General features: G+C 47.0%; 1 protein-coding gene and 1 non-coding gene across 4 annotated transcripts in view; one reads left to right on the top strand and one right to left on the bottom strand.

Moving 5' to 3' along the window:
* The window catches only part of Hasp (Hig-anchoring scaffold protein), a 498,754-nt gene that overhangs the window by 85,466 nt on the left and 391,126 nt on the right, over positions 1–22,162 (bottom strand). For 2 of the 3 annotated variants that reach the window (XM_089582173.1, XM_089582174.1), the window contains one exon: positions 20,122–20,328. The exons of the other annotated variant lie outside the window; for it this stretch is intronic. In XM_089582173.1, coding sequence (XP_089438299.1) covers positions 20,122–20,328 — 207 coding nt within the window. The remainder of the gene's footprint in view (positions 1–20,121; positions 20,329–22,162) is intronic. 3 annotated transcript variants of the gene reach the window in all.
* TRNAR-CCG (transfer RNA arginine (anticodon CCG)) lies at positions 13,185–13,257 on the top strand. Its single transcript has one exon. It is a non-coding gene; the product is annotated as a tRNA-Arg (tRNA).

The following is a 22,162-nucleotide window of genomic DNA, read 5'->3' as shown; positions in this document are numbered from 1 at the left end:
GATGTTCATTGAATTGGCTCAAGTAAGTAGTCGCAAAAGCCAAGTCCGGCCTGGTGCCTCCGACGAGGTAAAGCAATGCAACGATTGCTTGTCTGTACTTGCGGGGCAGGTCCTCACCTGATGGATTACTGTTGTCTCCTTTTTGAAACTTGCTTCCAGGATCCAAAGGAGATGATGCTGCCTTTTCGTCTGACATGCCGAACGTCTCCAGTATGTCGTTAGCGCAGGCCGTCTGGTCCAGTGTTAATTTTCTATCTTTTTTCTTTCTTCAGTCATATGGAAAGAATGTGGCTAACTTCACCTAAGTCTGTTGCATCAAATTCTTGACCCAAGCAGCTCTTGAAGTCGGCAATATCTTTCTCATCTTTTGCACTGACCAGCAAGTCATCAACGTAGATTCCCACGATGAGTTTCTTCTTGCTGACATACATACAGGGTTCTACTTTTGATCTTGTCATCCCTTCTGACTTGACCATTTTGTCCAAAGCAAGGTTCCACTCCCTTCCAGACTGTCGTAGCCCGTAAAGGCTCTTCTACAGAAGGCAGACTTCATCCTTCTTAAGTCATTCAAAGGCTGCGGCTGTTTCATGTAGGCGGTCTCCTTCAGAATGCCATTTAAGTATGTTGCTGTTGAGTCCATCTGGTGGATCTTCCGATTCCTCTCAACTGCTATGGCCAGCAGTGTCCTGACGGACTTCAGCTTCACTACAGGACAGAATATTTCCTTGTAATAGGCACATTTCATCTATGAGTATCCACATGCAACCAACCGTGCCTTGTGTCACTCTAGGTCACCATTTTCGTTGCACTTCTTGCGGAACACGCACTTGCATTTTACGACTTGTCTGTCTTTAAATCGTGGCACTAGCTCCCATGTATTGGAAGCTTCGAGGCTGTCCAGTTCACTCTGTATAGCTGCCTTCCATTCCTCCTTGTCTGGTGCAGATAAGGCTTTGTGTAGAGTTTCTGGATCTATTTGGCTGTTTTGCCTGGCTATGCAGCAGCTGTGACATTCACTTTGACGTGGTTTCTTGTTTGTTAGTCTTTCCGACCGTCTTAGTGCCTGTGTATCACAATTTGTCACGCTGGAGAGTCGCTGCATAGCTCCTTTGTCCTGTGTAGTTGCTTCGTCTTCATCAGCTGATGAGCCAACTTCTTCAGCATAGTTGTAATTAGTATCATTGCGATTTGAACTACCAACATCATGTGGCTCGCTCAAGCTGTCTTCAACTTGTAACGTGATTGTGGAATAAGTGTCGCTGTGTGCTTCAGTCTTGCTACTTGCAACTTGGGTAAGCTTGCATGGGAAGGACTCTTCTTTAAAGGTAACGTCCCGACTTGAAAAGAAGCGATCTTCCTTCTGGTTCAACAGCTTGTACTCCTTCACTCCTTCTAAGTAGCCAACCAGTATGCACTCTTCTTCTTTCGGGTCCAACTTGCTCCCCTTGCACAATCTGTTTCGCACACTCCATGCTCTGCACCCAAACACTCTCAGGTGGTAGAGTTTCACTTCTCCCCTGACCACAGAGCTTCTGGTGACTCTGCTTCAACTGCCTTCGATGGGAACTTGTTTCTGATGTGACTTGCAGTGACAACGGCATCAGCCCAGAGCCTTTTGGTGACACCTGATTTGATGAGAAGGCACTCGTCATGTCAAGCAATGTTTGGTTCATTCTCTCTGCGATTCCATTCTGCTCAGGCGTGCCAGGAATGGTCAGCTGGTGCCTCATGTTATGCTTGGCCAGGTACTTGTTGAACTCCTTGCTTGTGTACTCTCCTTCATTGTCACTGCTCAAGGTCTTCACCTTCGTGGTGTGCACATTTTCCGCCATGCGTCTGTACTTGTCAAACTACTGAAGCAGTTCGCTTTTGGCCTTCATGGGGTACACCACAGTATATCTGTGAATGTTACAAAGTCATTGGTGTGATCTTTCCAACCACATCTGAATGCACCAGCTCCCGTGTAATCTTAGCCCGTGTTGCCTCGTCCTTTGGGAAACTGCTTCGCCTTAGCTTTCCCAGAAAACATGTGTCACATTTGTCCTTCACGGGGTCTTCAAAAGCTCCACAGAGGCCTCGAACAGCATCCTGGTGAAAGTAGCTTAGTCGTCTGTGCCACAAAGCTGTGTCTTTTGTCTTCGCCATCTTCGTCGACATTATTTCTTCTTTGACAGAGTACAGTCTTCCTTCTCAAGTTGCAGTAAGAATCAGCTCACTGGCATCCTTCGTAACTTCGGCTTTGCCCCCGGTGAACATCACGTGCAAACCTCGCTCTTCAGTTCTTCCGACTGATAATATGTTGCCATTCAAGTCAGGCACACAAAGGACATTTTCTAGCGTGATAAGTGACCCACCACACTCTTCAGATAGTTGAATCTGATTTCTTCCTTTCCCCATGGCACTCATGGATTCTTTGTTTGCAGTTTCCACTCCTGACTCGCATGGCTTGAAGTCAGTGACCTTCGCCTTGTGCGATGTCATGTGATCTGCAGCACCGCTATCAAGATGCCACACATGAGGAGGAGGCGTTATCACATTTTTTCACATAAAGCCATCTGTGTTGCAATCCTTGCCTGTGATGAGTTTCTCTTCTTCTGGTCATCCCCTTCGTCTTGAAACTGGTCACAATCTTTGGATATATGACCAATTTTGCCACAAGCAAAGCATCGCACCTTCTTCTGTCGCATACTTAAGATGCGTTGACAAACCTTCTCGTCCTTCTTGACAGTGAGTTTATGATGCACCTTCTCATTGGGTTTCTTGCTCTTAGTCCTTAATCGAGCTTTAGTGATCAGGGCCTTTGTCTGACTCTCTTTATCGCTTAACTGATCTTCGTTATGACGCAGCTTTCTATTTTCTTCGATCAGCAGCCTTGTCTTCACTGCTTTGGTCATGAGGATTTGTTAGTCTTGCTCCAAATTCATAATGAACGGTTCGTATGTGTTAGGAAGCCCCATTAGCATCACTAATGCAACCTCTCTGTTTGTAAATGCATAGCATGCATTTGACAACTTCCTGTGCAGCACCATCAATCTTCATAGGTAATCTTGCATTGACTCGTCTCTCCTCATTCTTACGTTGAAAAAGTCGCGCATCAGGTGGAGTATATGCAAGAGTCCAAACTTTGAGTGCATTTCCTGCAGCGTATTCCAGGTTTCTTTTGCAGTTCTGCAAGTACCGATGTCATCCAGGTGGTTGTACTCGACAATAAGGTATAGAAAGGTCACGGCCTTGTTGTCAGTCTGCTTTTCTCGCTCGTTCATTTCTCTATACGAGAATCCGGGGTCGATCGCTTCCCAGCATCCCTTCTGAACGAGAGCTCCATCTACAGTATACCTTTGTCCGGAATACGGTCGCATTCCGGACAAAAGTGGCGTGGTAAGTGCAGCTTCCGTTTTTTAGCCAAGCAGGTTAAGGCCGTGTAATATGCAGCGCTCAAGTCCAGTTACGTTTGGTTTATGTACGTCGCATTTTTCCCCTGACGCAAAAGAAGTAACTTTAACTGTAGCCGGGCTACAGAGCCGGATGCTTTTACAAACAAGTTTGAAACGAAGAGTATAGTGACATTTTGACTGTAGTCCGGTAATGAGTGAGATTACGCGAAGTGAAGCTCTGCCTTCAAAAATGTGTGCTGCTGTTTGCAGCTATTCGAATTCTAGGCTGACGTTGCCTACTTGTACATCTCCACAGATGATGCAGCCAGCACGGCCATGAGATGCCAAGGCGATGTTATCAGAATGCAAATCCTCGCTGGCTGGGCGCATTCTGACGGCATGGCCTCTGGTACGCCGTCGCACGCAGCAATCCCGGATTCGCCAATTCTAAGGAACACCTTGCCCTGTTACGCTCAACTCGCTGAAGCGCCAGCCATACTCCCTCTCTCGAGTTATAAAATTGTCGGGAGCAGCAGTGGAGTCCATTACGACAACAAAGTCCTTGGCGAAAAGCGTCACGCAGTCGGCGTCTCTTTCGTTTTATTTTCGGTTTCGAACAGTTCTGTTTCTGAGCGCCTCCCTTGCCATTGATTCGCTGTGAGTGGCGGAGATTTATACATCACTGAAATGCGTGGCTTTTGCCCTGGCGGGCTGGTAGTTCAAAGGGGGAAATAAAAATAAAGACGTCATTGCAGTTTTCTTCCTCACAAATTCATCTCTTTCGTGAAAAGAAAACGCCGAAAGAACATTCGGAACGTACTGCTTAATGGTTGGCCTCGGTGCATTTTCAAGGCACAGGACTTGGGCGGTCGTGCCATTAATGGATCTGGGTCGGTTTAAGGTAACGGTCCTTTTTCTAACGACTCTGTTCGGGCATTATTGCCCGCCTCACCGAATGGAAGATCCGGGTAGACAATGACGTAATAAAACAATAAAACGGAAACAAAATTTGACAAGAATCGCGCTGCACTTCAGTTCTTGTAGTTAAAAATGCAGAGTACTTAGCGGAAACGTTCGTTTCATGCAAGGCTATTGCAAGGGTTTTGGACGCACGGTATGTCAAAATGCAACGCCGCGTGCCGGTTACGTTGTTCTTCGACCCGAGAAATGCTGCCCACGAGGTCATGGTAGTGGATAAAAAAAAAAAAAAGACATTCCTGCTACAAACACAGATCAGTGAAGTTCGTTAGTGTGGCGTGAACCTGTTCGGGCTACGTACATAATTTCATACCTCTGTAAGCCTACCTTTTAAAAACTGGTCTGTTTAAACAGAACAAAAGTGACAGAAATTAAACCTTAAACAAATACGCATGTTTTGTGAGTATTGGAACGTCCAGTTACATCAGTATCCTTGTTGTTCGTCTCTTAAGCCCTCCATCTGTTAGAGATTCAAGTATGCAGTGCAAAAATAGCGCTTCTACAGTAGAACTGAAATGTGTACAAGGTTTATATATCGCCCCGAATCTTTGTAGTGTCTGTTCATTCTTCAAAGCTATTGGCACGGCACTTTCTCGCTCTTTTTGTGATGCAAGACGCGACCAGATTTATTCGATTGATCGCATCCAGGCGGAGCCGAGTCTACGTTGTTCCAGAATGTTCTAGTAACTTTGTCCGCTTTACCTCGAAAGTTCGCTATCAGCTTTACATTAGCGCGGCCGAGAGCGGCGGGCATTCCGTTAGACGACCGCCGAATACTCTTGCTGCTACGCCGCCGACGAGTGATTCAGTCCTTTGTGGGCGCAAGTCAGCCAAAATAAAAAGTGTTGTTTAGACGCCATTTTCGCTGTCTTTCTGCTCTCCGGATTGCAGTTACCATCACGTGACAATATTTTCTTTCTTGGGTACGAAACCAGCTACGCCTAAACACGCCAGCACCATTTAGGTCCTATTTAGTATCATGAACGGTAGACAAATCCACTGATGTGTAGCGCAGCAAACCACACGGCAAACGTCTGCTTGTTAACTGCATTCACGACACTGCTTGACCAAGCCAGATCAGCGGGAGCGGTTACCGCGCCGTTCCTGCTGTTCGTTCGGAGCGGTGCGAGCTTCCTGCTTGGAGTCACCGGTCGGTCAAGCCACGGGGGTGGAGAGGAAAAGAAATCAGCGAAGGAAAATGCAGACAAGAGTGCTTCGGAAGCCTTTGAGAAAACAAATGAGCGTGACAGTGATGCGGCTAACTGCAGCTGCAAAGTTGGCCAAATAGCCCAAGTGAAGAGGTAAAGTTCAGCCGCAGGATTCGTGTATGCAGTATTCGTTTAAGACCGCCTTCTTTATTACAACAAAGGGCACAAAGTCATGAAGGCTGAAGCCTTTAATGGCTCATGCTCACGGTGCCCGTCCGTGCGCTGGAATCGTGCCAACTGTGGCCTCTCCTCCGCGCAGCGGCGCAACCTCCTCCGTAATTTTTTTCTTCTAATTCATTTTCTTCACTACGAGCCCTCTTTCTGTTCCTTCTTTCACTCCCACTTCCTCCCTTCCTCTGCAAACGGATGACGGGTGTCCACCGAGAGATGCGAGACAGTTACTGCGTAATTTCATTTCCTCAAATAGAATTTTCATTTCCTTCACTACGGCTCCTCTTTGTCTTTCTTCTTTCACTCCGACTGCCTCCTTTCTTGTACGGTGCGGTTCGGGTGTCCACCGTGACGGTTGCTAGGAAACGGCTCTTGCAGCCGCAACAACAACACAAAAGCGCGATTCAGGCGTCCACTGACCCAGGGAGCCAGTTATGAGCGCTTCCTTTCCTTAAAATGATCGGAGTGTAAAACGTCAACGCCAACGTCAATGAACACAATGAACGCCGAAAGACAATGGCGACGGCGACGCCGCGAAACGGGCGCCAAAGAGCTCGCTCTAAAACACTGCAATCAAAAGAGAGACCGCAGTAACCAAAGACAATAAAAACCGCACATGCGGGAAGCCCGCCACGCACCAAGCGATTCGGAAAAGCGGCGGTGGGTTGACCACAAGGCTTTCGCCAAGCACACTTTAGAATTTCCAAAGTGTCTTCGGTAACTTTTTCGTGTATGCTTAAGGTTGATCTGTGTACCCTGCTACTCCTAACTCCTTGCCTTTTTTCTTTTCTGTCCCGATATGGCAAGCATTTCAGCCGGCTGGCATTGCGTGGTTTTTTGCCATCTTTCTGCCCATTCGTGCATGTGGGCGTTTAAGCATGAAGTATATATGCTTTCCCGCCCACGTTTCGTCAGCTCTGCTCCGGAATAAATTCGTGCGTGGGGTACTTTTTTTGCTGATTGCTTATGAGTAAATGAGAACAAGCTTTGACCTGAAACCTCTGTTCTTTTGTCCGCTTTTCAGATTTATCGCTTGCCAAAGATTTCGGCCTGGTGAGCTTAAGATTTCTGGTGAATGCCGCGGACAGCAGTGCCTCCTAATATTTCATTTTCGTTCCCAGAGGCCCTCAGTCAATGGGAGTCTTACTCGTCAAATTCGCCCCGAAAGTTACCCGCTACGTGCCAGTCCAAAAGCACCGACAACCTTTTCGCTTGAAAAGCACCGACATCTCACCAGCTTGCGCAGATATTATGATCCGTGCTCATGGTCAGACGTTTACTAAAGAGACAGTGACTTATATATTATGGAAATACCATATTATCAGGTAAACCTACGCCGTCGACAGCAACTCGACCTGCAGCAAGTGTCAGTTGTTGTTGACCTCTGTAGGCATGGCACATACGCACGGGGGAGGGGACTGGCCAGGGTTTTGTGGTGAATTCCTGCATTACAGCAATCTCGTCGTCTTCGGCTTCCTACATGGATTACTACCATACAGCATGTATGTGCCATTTATACGTCTTTATGTTCTGCTGCGCTACAGTTTATCAGCCATTAACCAACACGACCGCAAAAAGCAAAGCTGCTGGCATGTAGTTTAAGCCCCTGAATTGTGGACAGGTCAGTTCGTCCACGGAGTTCGTTATGTTCCTAAAAGCGATTAAATAGGATCGCATGCCCGACCAAATTTGGTTAACTCTTCAACAAATCATTTAGTACTAAAGCTTTAAGGCCGCCGCGGTGGCTTGGTGGTTATGGTGCTCGGCTACTGACCCGAAAGACGCGGGTTCGATCCCGGCCGCGGCGGCTGGAATTTCTTTGGAGGAGAAATTCTAGAGGCCCGTGTACTGTGCGATGTCAGTGCACGTTAAAGAACCCCAGGTGGTCGAAATTTCCGGAGTCCTCCACTACGGCGTCTCTCATAGCCTTAGTCGCTTTGGGACGTTAAACCCCATAAAAACAACAAAAAAAAAAACTAAAGCTTTAAGCAGACGTCATCGCTCTCTGAGTAACGAGCTCCAGGATGAATGCGCAGCTTTCGAATGACTTGTCCTAGCTTGCGCATGCGCTCAAGCGAGAGAAATGAGTTGAGCGCGTCCGCTTGCGCGACAAGTTTTCGAGTGTGGCGTCTCCTGAGCGAGACAGCACGCGTTGAAACCGCGAACGAAAAAAAAAAAAATACTTCTGCTCGTTTCGCTTGCGTTTCCCGTATGACCAATTAGGGAACCAAGTGGGCGTGAAAAGCGGGAGCGAGAAAAAAGAGAAAAGGCTGATGAGAGGAAATTGTTATTACCCTGGCAACAGCTCGAACACGAAAGAATTCACTCGCTCCAGCGCATACATACCCGTAAAAAAAGAAAGAAAATAAGGGAAAGCGTGTGTGCGAAAGCAGCTGGAACCTGACTTTTTAAAAACTAATTTATGTCGAAATCACCTTCCTCTAGCGGATGCTGCTTCGTGTGTTTCCTTTGTACATCATTCGAACTCAATTTAATAACGTGAAGGCAGAAATTAGTGCATAAGGACAGTAAAAGAAAGGCGTTTTATTTTAAGTTGTAACTTTGCAATTAAAAGAGCGGAGTATTGTTTCAAATATCAGCATGTGGTCATTTGAATTTACATGATTTAAAAGTGTCTGACAGATTTTACCGGGAGCTTTTACTAGCAGTTACTTTCGAACGTATGCGACGTTTGTTAGGAAGGAACACATTCAGCACTGCCCAAAATGGAGCGAAACACGAAAAACGTGCAGACCATAAAATGAACTAAAAGAGATCTGGGCGAACGTTACGTGAAGCGATTGAGAGCCGCTCATGATTGATTTTCCGGTAATAGCCCGGATGAGCAGAAGCATTAAGGCTCCTGTGCTCTCGGCTACGCAGTGAGAATTCACTACTTAATTATAAAACAATTTAGGAACACATTGTCACGTTCTCGTTCGGTGTGAGTCTTGCATAACGCTAACTAAGGGATAAAAAATAAGCGCAGACTGGTATCGTTTAACTTCGTCCTGTTTTCCGGTGACTCCCCGCAAAGCAAGCGGAAACATTCCGTTCACGCTAGAACGGGTATGTGCGCGGATAAGGCCCAGCCAAGTGCAGCTCGTCATCGCTTACAAAAAGGGCGAGAAAGGCAGTGAGGGAACACGTTGTTCTTAAAGAGCGGCCGAGTGATCGTTCGCGGCCGCAATCTCCGGTAATTAGCGATAGAAGAATTAATTTTTTTCCCATCCGCCCGCAGATGCGAGCAATCAGGGAGGTAATAACGCGGATGACAATCACGAACGATGAGAGAAACCGCGCGAAAAAAATGGTGCTTGAAAAGATCGAGGCGAAGAGTGACAATAATTTATTCGCGCTTGATTATCACGGTCATTTCCCATTTTTAGCCGCTCATTTTTTTTTACCATGAGAAATACTGCAGCTGGAATTGCATTCATTTTTCCTTTTTATCCCTTTAAATTGAGCACGATGGCCGGAAGTAGCTATAAGCGCTATGACGTGGACTATCATCATCAGCCGTGTAACGTTCACCGCAGGATAAAGGCCTCTTCCATCGATATTAATTAGCCTTGTCTTGCACCAGCAGTGATCAGCATATCCCTACAAACTTACCCACCCCATCAACTCGCATCAGCCTGAACAGTATGAGCAATAACCTTTATTTTAATTCATGCTATACCGAGGCTAAAGCGGTTGGCACCACGCGGGAGTGAAGTCTCGTTTTTAAACGAGACTAATAACTACCTTTTTTGTATGAGGCCACAGATTCCTTCCGGCTAATATTTTAGCTTTTCGTCGGTGGCCTGTCCTCAGCACTTATGGGAATAAAACTCTAGTTAAATTAAACTAAACACAACTTTAATCCTTAAACTACCAAATTAATTCCATCCAAGTAGCCTTAATTCCATCCATTCATTCATCCGTCCGTCCCTTCCATCCATCCATCCATTCATCCGTTCGTCCGTCCATATCCGTCCGATCAATCAATCAATCAATCAATCAATCAATCAATCAATCAATCAATCAATCAATCAATCAATCAATCAATCAATCAATCAATCAATCAATCAATCAATCAATCAATCAATCAGTCCGTTCGTCCGTCCGTCCGTCCGTCCTGCCGCGTCCGGACCGATCAGCGCATACGCACTGGCGACATGCAGCAGCGAATCACGGTAGCAGATCGCTATTGAAGTACTCTGCTATAACTCTCTGCCAACGCTAACACATACTCAACCGCATTAATCACATTGGTCATCGATAATATTTTTCTCTTCTATCCACTCACTCCAACCCACCACATCCACCCATTCACAAAGATTCACTCACACCCACATCAACTCACGTTGTGCGTCTCTCATAGCCTTAGTCGCTTTGGGACGTTGAAGCCCATAAACCAACTCACGTTGACCTCCACTTACGCTCATACACTCACGCCAAAGTTCGCCGCGGGTGTTTTCGTGTGGTGCTGGTGGCGGTGGAAAACATTTATATACAGATACACTTAAAGAGGTTATGTACGAGCTGGCCCAGAGGGGGCCAGCTTTTACAAGTACTAGATGGAGGCCCCTAGTTCGGGACCCCAGTGGCGTTGGCCCCCGGGCTCGCGCGACCAAGGCCCGTTGGGCCTACAGGTCAGAGCAGCCGAGCAGGGTCGCCTCCCAGTCCTCCCGGATTGGATTAGGGTGAGGGGGGATAGCAGGGTTGGAGGGGCAGGCCCACACCATGTGGTAGATGTCCGAAGACTTATCCGCACAGTGCGGACAGCTGCCCGAGAAAGAAGGGTCGAAGTGTTTGAGAGCTGCCGGGCACAGCAAAGTATTAGTATTGTCGTGACCGTACTTCTGGCCACGTGGGCCCGATCAAGCAGCTACCGTGAATAGTCGACAAGGCCGACGACCTCGCGACGGCGGTGGTACAGTGGGGTGCTTGGAATGCCCCCCTCCGAGCCTAAGTGGATTAGTGTAGCGGAGTGCAGGTGACCGTGGCAGCAGCGACGAAGGCAGGAGATGCGCAGGAGGTATTGTCAGCGCAACCACAGCGGAAGCGGAGGTGACGTGGCGGCGCCAGTCACGCTGGCTGTTAATTGAAGACTTCTGTGTCCCCGACTCGTGTTCTGGACACCCGGCGGGGAAACAAGTTCATTCACCCGCTGGAAGACTGCGGGAGATTCCTTTCCAGCCGGGCTGGATTAGTCAGCATCTCCCCCTTCCCATAGACCCAGCTGCGAGAGAGTGAAACAGCCCTGCCGTGGGTGGTAACACCAGCGTCTACTTCGGTCCATCCGATTGGACAGTGCTCTTCGAACTTTATTCCCCAGCCAGGAATCTGGGGAATCCGAACACTATTTAACTCGGCTGTGAGTGTGGCCGAGAGAAGCCTGCTAGCTCCAGTCGACTACGGTTGACGAAGACGTTCCCCTTCCACTGAGAGCCATTATCAGTCCCTCTTTGTAAATAATGTAAATAAGTGTATAAAGTTTTTCGTTACCTTCCTCCGACACCAGTCCCCCATCCTCCTCGTCCCATCACCGGTCTCCGGCCATGCTACCCGGGTCGCAACAGTATACAGGCGAAGGAGAAGCCGCTCCTCCGCCTTTGAGAGACTTTTACACGGGCGGGGATAAAGACCGTGTGGGCGGCGTTCTCTTCGAGCTCTTTTTTTTTTCATTTTATGGACAACGGAGGGGATCATCGATTTACAGCTGTGGCCACAGATGCTCTTGGGTAGGGCGGCTTTTGGTCCGGCTACCCTCCCCTAGCGTAGCCTGGCTTGTGTACATATAGTGAGTGAGAAAAACATTAATGCAAAGAATAAATCGAGGCTGGTTGGTTGGATCCTTATTCCAGGAGCCCATTGACTTTTGCCGCCGGTTCACCAGCCAAAGCTGTTCTTCCGGGTTTGAGCTGGACAGCGCCACTCCCCTATCCTCAGTTGTTAGGGTACTGATTCTCGCAATTTCTGGATTTTTCTGGCATGACCATACCCTGTGGTATAAGTTAGCCATTTCACCTCAGAAGGCGCAATGCGGATCGCATGAATTTTTAATTCTGCGCAGACCTAGCACGGACGCAGTAATGAGCCACATGGACTTGTGCCGGGATCTTTGGGCTATATAGTGTCGCTGTTCGGAGGAAGCACTCGCTTGTCGTATATTTTTTTCAGGTTAGAACCAACGTGAAGCACGTGTGCTGCCACGCTTGCTGCCCAGACGATGAGTGGTTTGTTGCTGACAACAGTTCGCGTGAGATAAGGTGTTAAGTTTTACTGGAGCTTGGGTTGTGCTGTGTGAGGTGGCATGTAAAGATTAGAGGAGGCGGCTAAGTGTCAACTCTGAGAGACGGTCGTTCAGTAGCGGGCGACGGCGTTTTAAGTATCAGTAATGAATTTGCCTCGATGATAGCGTGTCTGTGAGTCTGCGTGCAAGATCGCGAGACTACATCCACGGAAAGGGAAATGATCGGGATTGCAAAAGTACCGGGAAGAAATCCTAATACCGCTCTGCAAGAAATATTTTTGATAATGGTGGGCAGATACATAGAGAATATAATGAGTTGTTTTGTCGGTACCTGGGCCTGAATTAGATAGCTTTATCAGTGTGTCAGTATCCACCTGGCTTGCTTCTTTGTTCGGTTTAAATGAACAATTAACCTTTCGCTAAAAGTTGGTCTAAAGTTACGGGATTTGGCAACAAAGCATAATTAACGCCATAGCATCCTGCCATCAGTCTACATTCCCCTAACAACTGCCAAACGAACACTCGTGACCTCGCACTCACATCCACACTCATTCACACCCACGTGTACTCCCACTCGTGGTCACTGATGTAGGTGAAGCGAAATGAGTGCACTCATGAGTAAGTGTGCCAACATATGATCAAGCTTCCCGGAGTGAAATGAGCCAAAAACACTGAACACGGCGGGTAACAAATCCGCATAGAGGAGCAAAAAATGAACCTGTAATCCAAGTTTGATGGCTGTATATTAATTAGTTAATTAATTATAGGCAAAAATGTCCAAATTGCGTCGAAATAGCGCGGCCGTCGATATAGCCACGGGAACGATGTGACGTCGCATCCACCGGAAGTCGTCACGGCATAGTGAAAATTGTCACAGAATGGTCGGAAAGACGTCAAATTTGTGTCAAGTTAAATGGAAAAATGTGTAATTAAGCGTGATTAAAACTTAAGATCCTCGAAAGATGTATAATTTGGGTATCGACATAGCCACGGGAAAGGTGTGACGTCACAACTACCGGAAGTCGTCACGGCACAGTGACTTCGGCTTTCGCCTCGCAACACATTAGTTGTCAAAGTGTCCACGCAGTTTTTCCTGTCTTGGGATTTCGTAAAGGTCATGCGGCGCCTTAACACCACACGCCAACAAAAACATCGCAGCCTCCAGACATGCTTTAGTTACTGTATTAGCGGCTGTCGTCTGCACCACCGCTTGTCCGCGTGGCCTAATGGATAAGGCGTCTGATTCCGGATCAGAAGATTGCAGGTTCGAGTCCTGTCGCGGACGGATTCTTTTTTTAATTCCGCAAATGTCGGACTTTCGGAAATTATATTTATAGTCTTGTTGAACAAGGAACGAATTTGTTGTTAGCACGTAGATCCCTTACCAGAAGCTTGGCTAATCTGATTAATATGCGTCGCGGATGCAAAGCGCCATGCTTGTGCCATGTGTTCGCAGGCCTTATCCAGCACAGCAAAAAACGAAGACCAGGCAGTTAATGTCAGTGTGTTGTGATAATTGTTAAAACAGCCAAGTACACAGTAGAATGGCCCCTTGCCTTAAGAGATGGCGACCGTTAATTGAAATCTTGCTGCACATTTTAGACTTATTCGGTGAAGAACACTCAGATTTTTTTGTTTATTTGTTTGATCGACTCAACATCATACTTCCCTCCTACCTTCTCTGGGTTCGCAGTCTCTTTTAGATCAAGTTCTGGGACGTTTATGAGCTTATATGAATCAATAACAAATTGTGTGGTCAGCTTGCTGCACTGACTATGGTTGGCGAACACACATCCAGGCTAAAGATTCATATCGTAATGACAGCTCCGACTTCATGGGTACATAATGCGCCAGTACTCGCCATTTAAAGAAGGACAGTTTGGATCTTGGAAGAGTTCGCCGCCGAGAACAGCAGTGGGGTGGAAGCACTAGCCGGAAAATGTTCGATTGCTGAGAATTTGGCGAACAATTGTTGCTCCGCAAAAAAAAGTCTGCGCAACGACATTTCTCGCTGTACTACAAACCCAGGAAATGGGGACAAACGCTTCTAGTTTGCAAGGCTGCTAACACAAGCTCCATGACGCTGAACACTCAAAATCACCGTGGGAACTTCAAATGTTCGGTACTTCCCAATGATTTTTTATGGACGTCGGAAATAGTTGGTGCCGAGTAGGGGGTGCCGATTCACTGCTTATCGGCAGCAGCGCGTGGGGAGGGGGTGGGGGCCTTGGCCGCTGGTGCTCCTGGGATTTTCCCCTCACGAACGACGCGACGGAGCATAGCGGAGCCGCGGTAGCGTTAGACCGTGGCGACAATGAGGACGATGACGCCGGCGTTTCCGCCTCACGAGCCCCTGAGCGCTCTCGCGTTAAAAAGCAGCGTAAGGTGGCCATTGAAAATCGAAATCATGGCGCACACGATTCTACTCTGGATTTGTTATTCCCTGCCGCCAGGTTGGGAAAAAAAGTGCGTTGCTGTCAATCAGTCTGATGTGAAAGGTGATGTCATCAGAGCATTGGGATACGGCTGTCTCCTTGGAATTGTCCATAGAAAAGGAGCAGCGCATGGTATTTGCTTTCTGAGAAGCGAGGGTGATAAGCCAACTGATAATCATCGATGAATCAAGGAACTGTATCGGGACGCCTGTCTGCAAATTGAGCAGGTTTAGAAATTGCACAAGAAGTTCAAAAGCGGAGTTGAAACTCTAGCGGACGATGTTCAGCATGGAGGATGATTTGCAGTGGTGCATAGCTGGTAGTAGCACCGACCTCAATAGTGTTTTTTCTTCCTGAATTCAGGCAGTGCTGAAGCGCTGAGGCACTGCTTTGCAAATGCTGTAGAACATATTGAAAACCGATGAAATTGTTTTTTTTTTTTCATTCCGCGTTTCTATGGAAATCAAAAATAATTATTGAAGTTACCTTTCATTACCCCTGGTACATAGTAATCGTGTCTGAGAGTTGTGCATCTTACAAATGAACACAGATATAGCCTACCTTTAACGCGAATGTACAAGTTGCGCTACTGGGCCCTTGTCAGTGGCTCTATGCTTCGAGCTTTTGTCAGTTGCAATAAAGACCTAAAATGCTGCCAAGCACTAACGCGCCCAAATGGAGACGCGGTATTTGCCAGCAGACGACGTAGTTTCTGCTTTAGCGTTTACACAGTAGCTCTGTCAGTGGGCAGTGAGCCCGTAAAATTTTCTTATAGTCGATGCAGTAAAGATTAATTGATTTCCATCTTTAGCTGGCAAAAAGAAAATTGTCCCGGGTTCCCATATCTAAGAGTGACAAGTGGACACGGAGGACACATTTAAGTTGACCCAGATGGGTGGGTTTCCACTTCCCAATGATAAAAAGGTCATTTTTACTGAAAAAGGGGTTCTTGTAGCTACCATGGACCGTTACCACTAGTACACTGCGGTGACATCAGGTGACGGACGATAAAACGGAGTATTGCGCGCCAGAACATTAAGGTAACTTCTCTATTTCTACTATTAGTGCACTTCCATCAAATCATCTCAAAATTTCTTTTTAAACATCCGTTGTAATATCGACAGTCCCCCTGGCAAAAAGCTGTGAGAACAGCTTGATTGCCGTCGCCCGCTTTGTGAATGCATACAAACGCACAAGACCAACAGCATGGGAAATTTAATGCTAGATAAAGAACATAGGCAAGATGACCCCCCCCCCAAATAAATGCGCATGACTGCATGATTGTTATTTGAAAAGATCAGACAGAAACATATCGCGTAGTTTAGTACACTTGAGGGCGGTAAATTCAAGTTGGAGTTTGTGTAGCGCATTTTAAATTCCAAAGACATTGTACAGTCAGGAATAAAAGTTCGCGGGACCCGGAATCGCTGGAAAAATTACGGAATCGCGGGGAAGTTACGTTGTTAACACAGCGAATAGCCTTTTTTTTGTACAACTAGCACGGTGTTAATATTCTGAGTGGTACCCCAAATGAATCTAAAATGATTCATATGCGAGCGGAAAAGAGAGAAGTTAATGTGAAGCTTAATACGAACTGAAAACTTGTCACGGTATCAGTATAGCGTACCAACAGGACAAAAGTAATTTCTTCGCTTTCAGACTGATATGAAAATCTTACGTCAGGCGTTCATAAACAGAATTTTTCATTAACCATATCAATATATGATGTATCCAATGTTTATTCATTCTAAGCAGCCACATTTTTATTTATTTTAACATGTAAATACTAGTATTTTTCACTTACTGGCATTAATTTTTCAGCAGTTTTTGTTGGACTGTGCAAACATTTGCACAAAACATTATTCGTAGAAGAGGTGCAGCAACATTGTTGGATGGACATAATAAACATACTCGTATATTCAGCGTACAGCATAAATTCTGCGCGTTCATTGGCATTATCATTTACTTGATCATTAGACGAAAAGGGCTTAACATTCTGCCTTGAGGTTCTCTAGACAATATTTGCTGAAATGAAGAAGTGACATTATTTTATACAATACACTGCTTACGACCAAAATTATATGGCTCCAAAAGCGAGTAGGGCTCACCACGAGTGCCGTAATCATTTAACCTTTTGAGGAGAACAGAATGACTGATAGCTTTACTGTATAGTCGACAAATATTTCTGGAGTGAGCTTGCTTTGCTTCAACATTTTTCGCGATACATTGTTTCTTTATCAGGAATGCGGATTCTTTTGACCAGCCTTCTCAGAAGCACTGCTGGCGTGCAGTGAGCATAAAATGTTTATGAAGGAACACGGCAAATCTTGAGAGATGTTTTCTAAGCCCTCTGAAAAAAAAAACAAAAAAAAACGGGAGGTCAGATTTAGGGCTGTGGTTTGGAGCGTTATTTTTATCACCGCCTAGATTACGGATACGTTTGTTCGGTAATGCAAGTTAGAAATCGTCCGGATTCCACTGCGAGATCGTAAATATTCACAAGGTAGGGGCAGATAACGTTAAACGCGAACTTCAAAGCGACCAAATTGGTATTTCATTGAAATTTAGAGCTTTACAACAAAAGAATGAGCGAAAAATCTAAAGAGCAAAAATTAAGCGAAACAATCCCACTGTACTCGATGTCATCACCAACGTCACTAGCTTGAATGGAAAGGGCGGAAACAAATGCTCCACCTTTAACTCCAAATTTCTACTCAATGAAAGCACCTCTCTATGTCGCGAAAATTTCCACATAACTTTCACAGAGCGTCCACAGAACGCAGAACGCTCACAGGCGTTCTGTGTTGCCACTACGGACGAGGGGGGCACTGGTGAGAACTCTCAAGGGCAGGTTGCATGCAATCAGAATGCACTCGAAACTAAAAGCTTGGACAACAGTCGCCATATCACAGCTGGTAGAGCCCCTTACGCGACTTACGGACGCCGTGGGTTAGGATTCCACTGGCGGCAATTGACAGTTTTTCTTCTGTCTTCTGATTATTTTTCAGGTACAAAATTACTATAGTACTAATTTCCAATTTATGAAAATAACATAAAAAATCCTGTATGCTTTCCTTTGTTTCGTTGACTGTTGGCTCATGTGTGTCATAACGAGCTGCTCCTCATGGCCCTACACTTGTATTCTCAGACATTCGCATAGCCAGGCAAGGCTGAGCTATAGGGTTAACTAAGCACAAAACCTCGAAGGATTTGTCTTTAGTGTCCGTTGAGGCGCATAATTAGAAGGTTGTTAAACACCAAAAGAAACATTCTTTACAGTAGGCAAAACAATCCTTCATGACGAATTCGTAAGCAAATAGCGGTTAGACATAGCGACGCGATGATGGCCGAGTGGCCTGTGGCTTTAGCGAAGCAGGTTACCGGCTCCACCCAGTGTGGGTTGGAATCCCGCTCGGAAAGCACGAAGCGTTTTTTTTTTCTCCCCAGTATGTGAAAGCTCGTGGCCTCACTCACCACAGTAGCGTTTCCAGCTGCTGGGCATTCTCGGTGTCCAGACTGCAACTGCGCACTCGCGCGTTTAGCTGTCCTTCTTGCCGGCATTACTCCTTCCTTCGCTATTTCGCGCAGTGTCCGCTATGAAATTGGCGGTTTACGCTACAACCACGATGAGGCGCTCCGGTTATTGCGTTCAGACGGCCGTTGCGTGTGCCGAGGAGTGTAGGATGTGCACCTGACGCTGCGCAGTGGACTAAGTTACGCCAGAGTTCTCAAACACATCGACCCAGCGCGAGCAGTGAAAGCAGCCGGTGCGGGGTACTGACACCTACTGAGGGAGGTACAAGAGTACTATCACCACGAAGCTTGCTCGAGAAGAACGCCAATGGCGAAAGAAAGATACTCATTCTAGCTCATCTGGTATTAAAGCCGATGTGGAGGGCAGAGCGCGTTGTAAGCTGAAAAATAGAATAGTGGTCGAGTGGTTCGAGTGGCTTACTTGTCCATCGTGCTAAACGTCCGCTTATACTTCGTTTGGTTTAATGGGACTAGACAAGCTGTTTCGCATCGGAGATCTTATTTTTTTGTTAGGACATGTTTCTGGTGTTGAAATATGTTTCAGGGCATGGACTGCAGCGCAGCACATCGTTTTTGTATGTGCGTGACACACTCGTAGAGCTTTCCTAGTCACAAGCTATTCTGGGAACACCATCATCCGAGATTATTACTTGCTGACACAGTTCTTCCAGTAGCTCGAATAACACCGCAAATAAGAAAGCTCGAGTACTTATCAGAGAGAAAAAGAAAAGAAAAAGGAAGCTGCGCTCAATTCTGGCGTAATGAGCCAGAATTAGTTATTCGTGGTTTTTCTGGACACCTCAATCTGAAAGTGTGCGTGAAACACACTCATTGGATTGTCTTAGTGTCAGCTAAAAATGATTTGTTTCACTTTATAATAAATGCCTGCAGTAGCAAAAGCGACTAGGACCGCTCACTACGCACCGTATGAGCATTTGAGGCGACATGTGTTCCATTATGGTCCACACTGAATGCGTACAAAATTCTCTCGCTACATTTGTGCCCACCTGGCGTGCCCCGCCCTTTGCATAACAAGAGACTTAATGCATAAGCCAGCTCGCTCTGTGAAAATGGAAAGATTTTAATATAGTTGTTCAAAGCGGCGTTGTTCTCCGCGCAAAATAATAGCGGAAAGGAAGCGAATTACGTTTGCGGCGTGGAAAATCTCCGCTGTTCATCGAGTTGTTTTCGACAGTAACCGGTTTCTGCGTGGAACTCCGAGGCGCGTCTATATTCAGGGACAACCTTGTGAGGCACTGAAGCAGAGGTGATAGGAGCGCGAGAAATGCAACCTCTACTTTTGTGTTTTCGCGCTGTCTTGGTGCCTCATTGAGGGAGAGATGGGACCGTGTAAAATATTCGGTCTCGCGTTCGCAGCCTCTACTTCACCGCCGCACTGCAGTGGTCTAGAACCCACCGAGTCGACCGAAGGCAATATCCTGTACGCTGTGTGATGTATCGACACTCTTGACGAACGGGTTCGACAGATTTTTCTATGCGCCCCTGGATCGAGGCCGGATGTAGTGGGTGGGCTAAAGAGGGACTTCGTAACTACGGACTTGAACCGCACTTTGAACTTCCTCCAGTGACGTGGCTAGGTAGCATGAGCGGCAATAGCCGTAAGCATTGTGAACCACCAAGGCTAAATCCTCACGTCGCCTGGAACTTGAGCGTAAGGGTTTAGCCTATGTGTATTGTTCATCACACGTCAATTCCGTATGCGTATGAGGCAAAATGTGTGTTGTTTCTTCAGGTTTGCTTAATGGTGAACGTGACGTTTTATATGGCCCTCGAACCTTACCCACCCCCTCCTCCGGGTCCCCCACTAAAAATGTTACAAGAAATCGTCGTACCTCGATGACTTCAGAATTCTGATAGAAAGCTTCACGACCAATGAAAGGAAGCACCTAGCAGCCGCGTGCGGCTACTGAGCTCAGGCATGTTCGGCCGGGCGGCATTGGGCATTTTCTCTATGCTTGCTCTTTTAAGACTCCGCAGTAGCGGTAAGGGCACCATACTGCAGTAACAGACAGCAGTTGTGGGCCGTGTCAAGTAATAAGGCCAGTCCATTTCGCTCATCAAGTCAGCGACTCGTGCGGAGCCAGCCGGGCGACCGGTGCGCCCAGCGCGTTGTTCCAGACCACTGCAGCGCCACAAAGTTGTCCCCCGAGTATACCTACGGGCGCGGCGACGGGGCCGTGGGTGGCAGAGGCGTCTCTCCCGGGAGGGCTGCCATCCGGCCCGCACGCACCTGGCTGTGGCGTTGACCGCGCCGCAGAGCTCCCTGCCACGGCGGACGCCTGTCGGCTCGGCGCTGCGCGTAGCCCCATCGCTGCGCCCCCGATGGCTCAGGCCCTCCCGCGCGTCTGGCGCCAGCCTGCACGGACCTGCGCCACGACACGGCCACAGAGAGGGGAGGGAGGGTGGAGAAACCGTGAGCGAAGACTCTCTTTCTCTCTGGCTCCTGCGCTACACAATTGCTGGTCGGGCGGTACTATACCGCTCCAGAAGATGAGGGCGAAAGCACCTTACTCGCGGAATATTCTTCTCAAGTGTTCGCCAAGTTTGCATCAAACAACATGCTCCTTGCATCAGTCTGCTGGCGCCGACTTACTTTTGTCGCTTAGCCCTTTCAGGCGCCATTTTTTGTTTTGACCGAAATGAATTATTTTTTCATCTAAGTAGTATAATCAGGCCTCAAGAAAGGGAGTTTGTTAGTTATCGAACGTGAAAGGCCAGCAAGTAAGTTTTTACAACGATGTGGAGAATTCCGTACAAAGTGTCAGATTTGTTAGAAATAATAACATCGAAATGTTCTCGTGTGTCAGATAAACCCCCAAGTGTTCATGGAATCCCTTTGTGTTTTTAAGAATCACATTACGCTCGAAAATGAGCAAAAACCATCGATGTTTTCACTCGCGGCAAAATCTGTCTGCACAAAAATGGCGGACAAAGTGCTACCAAGCTCACTTTTATTTGAAATAATATTTCCTGCATTCGCTACATTGTACAAAAAAGCAACTTATTTGCAACAAGAAAGGCGCTCAATTTGACTGAAATGATGAAATCACTGTTAGGTGCTGCAGTTTCTCAGCAAAAGCTTTAAGTTTGGCGCTTACACAATTGCTTACAAAGCGCCTGAAAGGGTTAGGCGGACCTTGAAGGTCATCCATTGTCGCATAGCGCCGCCCCAGACCGCGTTAATATCCCCGCTATGCGGCTGGTTTTTGCTCACGCAATGCTCAGAAAAGCACTATGATTTATTGTCCCTCGCTTTAATCTTTAGCAGGTCATTTCGCTTTGCCCTGGCGACAACTTCCAGAGCGGTATTCGCGCCACAGTGCGGAATGACAGTTCAATTCCTGCATGCAGCATAACACTCCGATGGTACGAGCACAATACGTATAGGTGCCGAAGATTGCGAAAATCGCCAGAACGCGTGTCCTCATGCAGAAAGATCGGTCGTTTGACGTCGAGGTTTACCAGCTTTAGAGCAGTAAATGCAATAGGATGCCAAACTGGGCTACTTGGTGCTCTTATATATTTGCGCAAGCAGCGCAGACCAACAGCGGCTCAAGACAAAGAAGGCGTGTGTTTGTCTCTCTTTGTCTTGTGCTTCTGCTAGTCTGTGCTGCTTGCGCAAGTAGGGCAGTGAAAACAGTTCTGTTCTTTCGTCATGGGATATGCACGGCCAGTGAGTCTGTTAAAACAAGAGTTCACCCGCCTAGGGCGGCTCAGCAGCCCCGGTACTCAGCTGCTGTTGTGAATTCGCGGGTTCCAAGTGGCAGCAGTGGCCGCATTTCGGTGGAGGCGAATTGCAAAAATGCCCGTGTAATAAGATTTCGGTGCATGTTAAAAGAAAAAACGATAGTCGAAATTATTCCGGAGCTCTCCGCTATTGCTTGCGTCTAAGCCCACAGTCTTGCCTTGTCAGGTAAAAGCTCATAAATTACATCCATAAAATTAAGTAATGAAAAAAATAATAAAAAATAGGAAAGGAAATAAGTACGAGCTACGACACTCTCTGCCTGGACCGCGTAGTAAGATAACACAGGGGTGCCGAATATGACCGTCAGGCGAGAGTGGTAATGCTTCGACGAAATGGGGCTTCACTGAGCAATGTGTAAACCTTAACATCATCATCACCATCATCATCATCATCAGCCTGACTACACCCACTGCAGGGCAAAGTCCTCTCCCATGTCTCTCCAGTTAACCCTG

Source organism: Amblyomma mixtum, chromosome 3 (genome assembly GCF_055824585.1).
Source record: "Amblyomma mixtum isolate Tamu chromosome 3, ASM5582458v1, whole genome shotgun sequence".
Taxonomy (NCBI): Eukaryota; Metazoa; Arthropoda; class Arachnida; order Ixodida; family Ixodidae; genus Amblyomma; species Amblyomma mixtum.
Note: the sequence above shows the minus strand (reverse complement) of the source record. Positions and strands in the feature narration are given on the sequence as shown.